Source organism: Elgaria multicarinata, chromosome 3 (genome assembly GCF_023053635.1).
Source record: "Elgaria multicarinata webbii isolate HBS135686 ecotype San Diego chromosome 3, rElgMul1.1.pri, whole genome shotgun sequence".
Classification (NCBI taxonomy): domain Eukaryota; kingdom Metazoa; phylum Chordata; class Lepidosauria; order Squamata; family Anguidae; genus Elgaria; species Elgaria multicarinata.
Genome location: NC_086173.1, coordinates 158,748,939 through 158,760,383, shown reverse-complemented (window position 1 = coordinate 158,760,383; position 11,445 = coordinate 158,748,939). Strand labels below are relative to the sequence as shown.

General features: G+C 50.6%; 1 protein-coding gene across 1 annotated transcript; it reads right to left on the bottom strand.

The window, feature by feature from the left end:
- On the bottom strand, positions 1–4,238 carry LOC134395646 (zinc finger protein with KRAB and SCAN domains 5-like). Its single transcript, XM_063121807.1, has 2 exons — positions 4,198–4,238; positions 1–933 (listed from the first exon to the last, which is right to left on the bottom strand). The coding sequence occupies exon 2, from the start codon at positions 817–819 to the stop codon at positions 1–3; it is 819 nt and encodes a 272-aa protein (XP_062977877.1). The 5' UTR covers positions 820–933; positions 4,198–4,238.
- Positions 4,239–11,445: the final 7,207 nt, after the last annotated feature.

The following is an 11,445-nucleotide window of genomic DNA, read 5'->3' as shown; positions in this document are numbered from 1 at the left end:
CTACATCACTCCATGTTCCTGAACAAGAAACCAATGCTCCAAGGCTTTCACCTGCTCTTCTCCCTTCTCTTCCTGTTGCAAGAAACGTTCTGCCAAGGTTACTGCCTGGGAGCAGGTCTCCAGCTCCCATGCCCTGATCCTGCTCTGAATTTCCCCCGGCAGGACAGCCAGGAACTGCTCCAGGACCACCAGTTCCACGATCTGCTCTTTGGTGCGTCTTTCGGGCATCAGCCACCGGTGGCAAAGCTCCCGGAGCCTCCGGCAAACGTCTCCCGGCCCCTCCGCTTCCCGGTAGGAGAAACGCCGGAAGCGCCGGCGTTGGAGATCCGTAACAAAGGTCTCCCCGTCTGGGGGCTCCTCTTCCTTCACTTCCCCACAGCCTGCCCAGTCTTTGGCTAATGAAGTCATGTGAGATTCCGTACAGAGGCCTGGCGGCGGCGGGGTCATCCTTTCTGCTCCGGGCAGCTGCGTGAGGTCAGCTGCGTCCCCGAAAAGGGACAGGACAGGAGCGCTGTGGCCCCCGTGTGTGGCTTGCGGCAGCTGAGACTCACCCCGGTGTAAATGGGGAGACTCCAGCGCTCTCACAAACCCTTGAAGCTGGGTTTCCCAACACTGTTGACGCTCCTCGTTTGGTTCCTGTTTAACCTGTAGTGGAATGGTCCTTTCCCAGAATCCTCTAGTGTTGCCTGCCTCGACAGCAAGGCGGCCGTTCTCGGCTTCTGGGCCTCCTGCCTCCAGCTCTTCCACCTTCATTCCATTCCCCCAAGCCGCCTTTAACTTGACCCTCAGTGCCGAAACGTCGCCTTGTTCCACTGCCATTTTCCCTCATGGGGCAAAGGCACAGACGGGTTTTTCTATTGGACCAGAGTCTCCTCACAGGGAAATGGTTGACAGGCAGAGCTTAGGATTCTGGACTGGTGAGAGACGCTTCTCCTTAAGGGAAAGGGAACAGAATATGTAACGGCAATTAGACAAAACCGAGAGGCCGGGAGAAGACAACGCCTCTATGCCAAGAGCATCCCACCAAAACTTTCAGCCACAAGGCTTCACCACCCAAGCTGCCAAGGCCTCGCACCCTTTCCTGAAGCTCCTCCGCCCCTGGGAAAAGCTGAGGGCAGATAATAATAATAATAATAATAATAATAATAATAATAATAATAATAATAATAATTCTTACCCGCCTCTCCCTCTGGATCGAGGTGGGGAACAACATCAAATATAAAAAAATGATAAAATACATAAAACTGATTACAAACATATAAAACTAATCCGTTATTAAAATAACAGCCAGATATCTTAAAATTCGACTGGGTAGGCCTGCCGGAAGAGATCAGTCTTTATAGCTTTTTTATATGCTGCAGCTCGGCTGTTGTCTGGAGCTGCCCCTTTCCAGCATGTAACTCCTCTGCTGAGGGAACTGCACTGGCTGCCTATTCGCTACCGGGCCAGGTTGAAGGTTCTTGTACTTGTGTACAAAGCCCTAAACAACTTGGGACCAGGATACCTGAGAGAGCGCCTTCTCCCTTACCAACCTGCCCGGTCACTGAGGTCCTCCGAGGGCCTGTTCCTGGTGGTTCCACCTAGATCCATCCTCCGATTGGAATCCACCAGGGGAAGAGCCTTCAGCGTGGTGGCCCCCCTCCTGTGGAACTCCCTGCCTCTGGAGGTCAGGCAGGCGCCAACCTTGTACTCCTTTCGGCGCCTCCTGAAAACGTCTTTATTCCAAGAAGCCTTTCTTTAACATGCAGCCTTGGATTTCTGATTTTTGCTTCTTTTTAAATTTTGTTTTAACTGTTTTATTCTGTTTTTATTTTCATTTTACCTTGTACACCGCTCCGAAATTTTTCAATGGGGAGCGGTATATAAACATTCTAAGTAAATAAATAAATATGCAGAAAGACTGTTAAGTTGGAGGATCTCTCCGGGCAGAAGAGAAGAGGTCCTCTGGGTAATACCTGTCAGCCTAGTTTTGGCTGACTGAGGTAAATTCTCCCCAGAGGACCTGAGTGTGGGGGGCGGATTGTACGGGAGAAGACGATCCCGCAGGTAGCCTGGACCCAAACCATGTAGGGCTTTAAAGGTGATAACCAACACTTTGTACTTCGCCCGGAAACTAATTGGCAGCCAGTGAAGAGAATTTAAAAGTGGTCTTGTGGCAGGTCCTGAGATTCTCCCTTGCCTTTCCCAATGGGGAAGGAGAAGGAAGCCTTCTTCGTCAGGAGACATTTATTTATTTATTTTTATTTACGGATTTTTATGCCGCCATTCAGCCAAAAAAGGCTCTCCCGGCGGCTTACAAAAGTATTTCTTGACAGTCCCTGCCCACAGGCTTACAATCTAAAAGACATGACACAAAAGGAAAGGGGTTTGGGAGCGAGGAGGAGGAGGGGGAAAAGGAAAGCAAATTCAGGCACTACAATCTTAGTTGGAAAGTTCAGCAGTTACAGGTGACAGCAGGAGGGAGGGGGCTCTCAACTGGAGCTGGACCCAGGCACGGTGGAGAGGTGCCTGGCTGCTGCTTCCTCCCTCATTGGAGGCCTCTGCAGTGTCAGTTGGCAGCAGGAGGGAGGGGGCTCTCAGCTGGAGCTGGAGCCAGGCATGGTGGAGAGGTGCCTGGCTGCTGCTTCCTCCCTCACTGGTGGCCTCTGACATCACCTCAAGCCCTCTGAAGCACCATCTAAGTGGCGGCTCCTGACCGATCACTGCTACTCCACTGTTTTCCAATCAGCTGAGCAGCGGGGGAGAGCGGTCCTGAGGAAGGGAGCCAGTATGGTGTAGTGGTTAGAGTGTCGGACTGGGAGTCGGGAGATCCGGGTTCTAGTCCCCACTCAGCTATGGAAACCCACTGGGTGACTTTGGGCCAGTCACAGACTCTCAGCCCAACCCACCTCGCAGGGTTGTTGTTGTGAGGTTAAAAGTGGAGAAGAGGAGGATAATATACACCACCATCTTGGGTTCCTTGGAAGAAAAAGGTGGGATATAAATGAAATAAATAAATAAATAAATAAATAAATAAAGTCTAGGTCTGTGGGCGATTGACTGAGAAGGAGAGAGAGGAGTGTGGAGGCGTGGTTGCATAATATATTATTTTTATTTATTATTTATTACACTTCTAATCCACCCAAATCCTAACAGCTAAAAAACCAAAAATGCTGCGGAACAGTGAAACAAATAAAAGACAATACAAATATTTAAAAGAATCAGATACGGTATCATGCAACACAACCAACATTTGCATGGAGGTGAGTGGTATGGGGAGAAAGTAGATGGGGGAATCTATCTTCCGGTAGAGCTCTGGGTGATTTGCAGTAGATTGGCAAGGTTTTCGGATTCCCAATTGTGAAGAGGTGGGGCACGTCCAGGAGGCTGTCAGGGGGCCCTCAGCAGGTGCCTGCCTGACCAGGCCTACCTTTGACACCAGCCCTGACCTAGGCGGCCAAAGTATGTCTGTTCCAAAAGCTAGACTGAATTTTTGTACTATGTGGACTGATTGCTTCCTCAAACCGATGCCCTTCAGTCTTTTTGGGCATCAAGTCCCATCAGCCCCATCCAGCCTGGCCAATGATCAGGGATTATGGGAGTTGTAGTCCAAAGCATCTGGAAGGCACCAGGTCACATACGCCTGCTTTATGCTTTCTTAACTCATGTAGTGATGGCCACCAATCTGGATGGCTTTAAAAGGGGGTTAGATAAATTTCTGGAGGAGAAGGCTATCAATGGCTACTAGCCCTGTGCTATCTCCAGTAGGGTGACCCTATGGAAACGAGGGCCGGGCTCCTGTATCTTTAACAGTTGTATAGAAAAGGGGATTTCAGCAGATGTCATTTGTATGCATGCAGCACTTGGTGAAAGTCCCTCTTCATCACAACAGTTAAAGCTGCAGGAGCCCTGCCGTCTTTTGTATCTGGCCACTCTAGTATAGCTAGTGTAGCTTTAACTGTTGTGATGAAGAGGGCATTTCACCGTCTTTCATTGACACCTGCTGAAATTCCTTTTTCTACATTACTGTTAAAGATACAGGAGCCCTGTCCTCTTTTTCATAGGGTCACCCTAAAACCCTCAACAAAATGGGCAGGAGGGTGCTGTGTCCGTGGGTTTCCATGGGGCAGCTGGTTGGCCCCTGTGTGAACAGAGAGAGGGCTGGAGTAGATGGACCCTGGGTCTGACCCAGCATCAGGGCTCCTCTTGTGCTCTTACCTGATTCTCCACCCTGAAGTGTCTCTTCCAAGCCTCTGGAGTGCTGTGTGAAAAGACGAGGAAGTTCCCACTCCTCCTCCTCCTCCTCCTCCTCCACAGCACGTTGGGGTGGGGTGGGGGGTGAGGGAGCTGCGGGTCCCCTCTAGCAATCTAAACTCGCTCTGTTTAACCCTGAGCGCGCCGCCCAAGCGGAGGGCCTTCTCAGGGATTCCGTCTCCGAGTGGCGCGTGCAAGGCTGCTGCTGTTTCAAAGGATGTGGGTAAGTTGTGTGTGTGAGTGTGTGGTGGGTAGGTTGCGTGTGTGTGTGTGCTATTTCGGAGGGTCTCCTGGGATGGTGGTGCTTTGCAATGAGCCGACGGTGCCCCCTCCATTTTGTAAGTGCTGGGGGGAGGGGGCGAAAGAGCCCAAATTTGAGGCTGGAGGGAAGGACTGAAACTTTTAATAATGTATTAGTTTTATATGTTTGAATCAATGATGTGTATTTTAGGGTGTTCGCATTTGTGTTGTACCCGCCTCGATCCAGAGGGAGAGGTGGGTAACAAAAAAATATATTATTGTTAATCAATGAAGGGCCCTTTCCATTTAAAAAACAAAACACCTCTCTTCCTTATTATTTATTTATTTATTTATTTATTTATTTATAAAGCGCCATCAATGTTCATGGTGCTGTACAGAATAAAGCAAAACAAGACAACCTGCCGTATGGCTTACAATTTATTTATTTATTACATTTCTTTTCCGCCCAATAGTCGGAGCTCTCTGGGCGGTTCACAAAAATTATCTAAATTTTTTTATCTAACAATCTAAAATCACAGTAACAGACAGGGGAAGGAGGGGGAAAACCAACCAACAGGGGTAGGGGGCATTAGGGTGAACCTATGAAAAGGAGGACAGGGCTCCTGTATCTTTAACAGTTGCATAGAAAAGGGAATTTCAGTAGGTGTCATATGGGGAACCTGGTGAAACTCCCTCTTCATTACCACAGATAAAGCTGCAGGAGCTATACTAGAGTGACCAGATACAAAGGAGGGCAGAGCACCTGCAGCTTTAACTGTTGTGATGAAGAGGGCATTGCACCAGGTTCCCCATATATACAAAGGACACCTGCTGAATTTCCCTTTTGTATGCAACTGTTAAAGATACAGGAGCCCTGTCCTCCTTTTCATATGGTCACCCTAGGGGGCATTAAAACTAAAATATAGACTAGTATGACCATGCTACGATTGAAAAGCTTTCGAGAAAAGAAACGTTTTCAAGCGAGATTTAAAAACTGAGATTTAAAAACTTCTCCATGGAGCAGGCAGGCGGTACAAAGGCCTTCTTCCACTATCATCGTGCCAACATGCAATTTGATCCGTCCAGGCGCTTTTGAATAAGAGGTAAGGTCCACTGAGCTCAGGGGTTCGGCCCTGCTCCACAGCCAGGGTGCAGAGACAGGATGGCAGCCTCTCCCCATTTTTTTTTTAAAAAGGGGGGTCAAGGAAATGCCACATACACTTGGAGGAAGGCTTGGTGAGATAAGAGACTGGCATTGTCACTGCTGCATTTGGAGATCCCGGGTGACAAAAGGTAAACTCTGCACAAGGCTTTGGTTTTTGCAGTTGCCCTGCCCGGTTGGTGCCATTTCATTGGGAGGGTCCAGACACTGACGTCTTGCATCGACAGCCCTCCCGTATTTTCCCACCCCTTCTGCCTTCTGGTTTCACGCCAGAAAATAACGACAGTAAAACTAATGGTAATAATCTGGGTGCTTTCCAGCTGGACGCTACTTAGCCCTGGCCGCTGGAAGGCATTGTACGGCTCTTTTCCGTCTTTTTTCTTCCTTAACAGATTTTCTGCAGTAAGAAAGAGGACGGAAGAGGCAGTGGGGATTTATGTATTTCTTTAAGTACCTCTTCGCACAGCGGTATGGAATTTGCTGCCACAAGGCATAGTAGCGATGACCACAGTTTGGATGGCTTTAAAAGGGGGTTAGAAAATTCCTGGAGAAGGCTATCAATGGCTACTAGTCCTTATGGCTATGTGCCACCTCTAGGGTCAGAGGCAGTAGGCCTGTGTGCACCAGTTGCTGGGGAACATGGGTGGGAGGATGCTGTCGCACTGCCCTCCTGCTTGTGGGTTTCCATTGGGGCATGGTTTGGCCAGTGCGTGAACAGAATGCAGACTAGATGGACCCTTGGGTCTGATCCAAGAGAGATCTTATTTTTTTTCTTATGGAGGATAGAGGCGCATTCCCTTTCCACAATGGTGGGCTAGCAGCTCCCATGGCCACCACTGCGGACACCAGGGGGATTGATCAGGGAGCACCAGCTCACAGGACTGGAATTTCTACACACACGTGGGCTGGCTGAAATTGCATGAACAGCTAGAGCTGCCATTGATCTGTCTAGTCCAGCCTTCCTCAACCTGGGGCGCTCCAGATGTGTTGGACTACAACTCCCAGAATGCCCCAGCCAGCTCTGCTGGCTGGGGCATTCTGGGAGATGCAGTCCAACACATCTGGAGCGCCCCGGGTTGAGGAAGGCTGGTCTAGTCCAATCATGACTAATGCAGATATGCGGAACGTCCGGCCCACGGAGGTTCCACATGTGGCCTGTGGAGCTCTCTTGGGTTCCTCCAGGGGGCGGTGCTTGGCCTCCAAGCCCCGCCCACTGGAGGGATCCCCCTTCTTATCTCTGAACTGAGTTGTTTGTGCATTTTCAAGCCCCCGGAAATGTCCACAGGGCCTGGATTTTCAGCCCCTCCATTTCCCCGCCCACTCTTTCCATAGTTGTTATTGATGGCGCTGGACATCAAAGCAGGTAAGACCAGGGAAACTGGATTTTCTGTAGAATGGGTGCTGTAAACAGTTCGTTCTTTATTTCTTTAGCTGATTCAGATCAAAGGAGAGAGTGTGTGTGCACTCCCCTGCCTATCTAGCAGAAGGCAAAAATGTTTGCTAAGTTCCACCACCAGCACTAGCAAGGTTTAGCTCAGGTCTGAACTCTGGCAGATGTCATTTTAAAGAGTGCACTGTGCATTGTTCTGACACCATCCTTGACAGTGTTTCGACAACAATTGAAAACCCGTCCATTTACCCAGGCATTTGCTGGTTTTAATACCTAGCTTAGTAGATGTGTTTGTTCATTTTTAATTATTATTATTATTATTTATTTTTATTTTATTTATTTATTTATCATACTTATACCCCGCTCCTCAGCCAAAAAAGGCTCTCGGAGCGGCTTACACTTAGCAAAAAAGACAGTCCCTGCCCTCAGGCTAACAATCTAATAAAGACATGACACACAAGGAAAAGGAGTCAAGGAGGGAGGGAGGGAGGAGAGAGAAAGAGAGAGAGAGAGAGTCCAGCAGGAGCAGGCCCCGATGTTACTTCTGCCTGCTCCTGTCCCCTCGGTCCTTCTTCTTCCCCACAGGGCCAAGATGGCAGTTTGCTCTGTGGGGGGGGGGGGGGAAGAGTCCAGCAGGAGCAGGCCCCGATGTTACTTCTGCCTGCTCCTGTCCCCTCGGTCCTTCTTCTTCCCCACATGGCCAAGATGGCAGTTTGCTCTGTGGGGGGGGGGGGGAAGAGTCCAGCAGGAGCAGGCCCCGATGTTACTTCTGCCTGCTCCTGTCCCCTCGGTCCTTCTTCTTCCCCACAGGGCCAAGATGGCAGTTTGCTCTGGGGGGGGGGGGGAAGAGTCCAGCAGGAGCAGGCCCCGATGTTACTTCTGCCTGCTCCTGTCCCCTCGGTCCTTCTTCTTCCCCACAGGGCCAAGATGGCAGTTTGCTCTGTGGGGGGGGGGGAAGAGTCCAGCAGGAGCAGGCCCCGATGTTACTTCTGCCTGCTCCTGTCCCCTCAGTCCTTCTTCTTCCCCACAGGGCCAAGATGGCAGTTTGCTCTGGGGGGGGGGGAAGAGTCCAGCAGGAGCAGGCCCCGATGTTACTTCTGCCTGCTCCTGTCCCCTCGGTCCTTCTTCTTCCCCACAGGGCCAAGATGGCAGTTTGCTCTGGGGGTGGGGGAAGAGTCCAACAGGAGCAGGCCCCGATGTTACTTCTGCCTGCTCCTGTCCCCTCGGTCCTTCTTCTTCCCCACAGGGCCAAGATGGCAGTTTGCCCTGTGGGGGGGGGAAGAGTCCAGCAGGAGCAGGCCCCGATGTTACTTCTGCCTGCTCCTGTCCCCTCGGTCCTTCTTCTTCCCCACAGGGCCAAGATGGCAGTTTGCTCTGTGGGGGGGGGGGGGAAGAGTCCAGCAGGAGCAGGCCCCGATGTTACTTCTGCCTGCTCCTGTCCCCTCAGTCCTTCTTCTTCCCCACAGGGCCAAGATGGCAGTTTGCTCTGGGGGGGGGGGGGAAGAGTCCAGCAGGAGCAGGCCCCGATGTTACTTCTGCCTGCTCCTGTCCCCTCGGTCCTTCTTCTTCCCCACAGGGCCAAGATGGCAGTTTGCTCTGGGGGTGGGGGAAGAGTCCAACAGGAGCAGGCCCCGATGTTACTTCTGCCTGCTCCTGTCCCCTCGGTCCTTCTTCTTCCCCACAGGGCCAAGATGGCAGTTTGCCCTGTGGGGGGGGGGGGAAGAGTCCAGCAGGAGCAGGCCCCGATGTTACTTCTGCCTGCTCCTGTCCCCTCGGTCCTTCTTCTTCCCCACAGGGCCAAGATGGCAGTTTGCTCTGGGGGGGGGGAAGAGTCCAGCAGGAGCAGGCCCCGATGTTACTTCTGCCTGCTCCTGTCCCCTCGGTCCTTCTTCTTCCCCACAGGGCCAAGATGACAGTTTGCTCTGTGGGGGGGGGGGGGAAGAGTCCAGCAGGAGCAGGCCCCGATGTTTATTTATTATTTATTTATTTATTTAATTACATTTATATACCGCCCCACAGCCAAAGCTCTCTGGGCGGTTTACAACATTTAAAAATAGTAAACATTAAAAGTATACAATTTAAAAACACACACACACACACATAAAAACAGTATAAAAACAACAGTATCCATTTAAAAACAACAATTGTGGGGTCCATTAAAAACAAACTTAACGTTGTTAAATGCTGTTAAAATGCTGTTAAAAATGCCTGTTTAAAATGTTTAACTTCGGGGCCTGCTCTGTGGGGGGGGGGGGGAGAGTCCAGCAGGAGCAGGCCCTGATGTTACTTCTGCCTGCTCTGTCCCCTCGGTCCTTCTTCTTCCCCACAGGGCCAAGATGGCAGTTTGCCCTGTGGGGGGGGGGGAGAGTCCAGCAGGAGCAGGCCCTGATGTTACTTCTGCCTGCTCTGTCCCCTCGGTCCTTCTTCTTCCCCACAGGGCCAAGATGGCAGTTTGCCCTGTGGGGGGGGGGGAGAGTCCAGCAGGAGCAGGCCCCGATGTTACTTCTGCCTGCTCTGTCCCCTCGGTCCTTCTTCTTCCCCACAGGGCCAAGATGGCAGTTTGCTCTGTGGGGGGGGGGAGAGTCCAGCAGGAGCAGGCCCCGATGTTACTTCTGCCTGCTCTGTCCCCTCGGTCCTTCTTCTTCCCCACAGGGCCAAGATGGCAGTTTGCTCTGGGGGGGGGGGGAAGAGTCCAGCAGGAGCAGGCCCCGATGTTACTTCTGCCTGCTCTGTCCCCTCGGTCCTTCTTCTTCCCCACAGGGCCAAGATGGCAGTTTGCTCTGTGGGGGGGGGGAAGAGTCCAGCAGGAGCAGGCCCCGATGTTACTTCTGCCTGCTCCTGTCCCCTCAGTCCTTATTATTATTATTATTATTATTAATTACATTTATATGCTGTCTCATAGCTGAAGCTCTCTAAGTGGTTTACAAAAATTTAAACACGGAACATTAAAAACCGATATACAAAATTTAAAAAGCATAAAAACAGACAATATCCATTTAAAAAAACTATTCTGGGGTCGGAGAAAAACTCAACATATGCTGTTAGATGCCTGGGAGAAAAGAAAAGTCTTGATGAACGCTGAGAAGATAATGACGCTGGCGCCAGGTGAGCCTCATTGGGGAAATGGTTCCATAATTGGGGGACCCCTGAAAAGGCCCTCCCTTGTTGCCATCCTCTGAGCTTCCCTTGGAGTAGACACCTGCAGGAGGACCTTAGATGCTGAGGGTAGTTTTATTGTTATTTTATTATATACTGCCCTGTGGTTTGATAATGAAAGGTGCTATAGAAATATTTTAATTGATTGCTTGGTTAACAAGGCACCAAGTCTTGACTGCCATAGTTCAAGAGCCAACCACTTTGCCACCATGTAGTAAGTTCTTATGATCATAGAATCATAGAATAGTAGAGTTGGAAGGGGCCTACAAGGCCATCGAGTCCAACCCCCTGCTCAATGCAGGAATCCACCCTAAAGCATCCCTGACAGATGCTTGTCCAGCTGCCTCTTGAAGGCCTCTAGTGTGGGAGAGCCCACAACCTCCCTAGGTAACTGGTTCCATTGTCGTACTGCTCTAACCGTCAGGAAGTTTTTCCTGATGTCCAGCCGGAATCTGGCTTCCTGTCACTTAAGCCCATTATTCCATGTCCTGCACTCTGGGATGATGGAGAAGAGATCCTGGCCCTCCTCTGTGTGACAACCTTTTAAGTATTTGAAGAGTGCTCTCATGTCTCCCCTCCATCTTCTCTTCTCCAGGCTAAACATGCCCAGTTCTTTCAGTCTCTCTTCATAGGGCTTTGTTTCCAGACCCCTGATCATCCTGGTTGCCCTCCTCTGAGCACGCTCCAGCTTGTCTGTGTCCTTCTTGAAGTGTGGTGCACAATACTCAAGATTGAGGCCTAACCAGGGGAACCAGGACCTTGCGTGATTTGGAAGCTACACTTCTATTAATGCAGCCCAAAATAGCATTTGCCTTTCTTTCAGCCACATCACACTGTTGGCTCATATTTAGCTTGTATCTAAAACAATTCCAAAATCTTCAACTCTTCCTCTCATTCTTCCACTTGTAGGTTATAGTTCCATGCATAAGAGCTCTAAAACAGGACACCACCTGGGAGAGCCAAAGAGGACGTGTCGAAGGGCCATGAAGAGGGAGAAACGCCTGAGCATCACGGCGGACGCAAGGTGCTTGCAGAGAAGAAAATGGATGTATCCTGTATTGGAGTCTCCAAAGAACTCGGCGAAACTCAAAGCGTGCAGACAGATGGCAGGTACGGCAGACACAAAGGTGGCGAAACCGTGGATCCAGTCTCCCATCGTATTAGACGTCAAAGAATCTACAGGCTGGAGAAGCCACACAAATGCCTGCACTGTGGCTGGAAGTCAAATCTATTCAGAAAGAGAATCCAGGCAGGGGAGACTTGC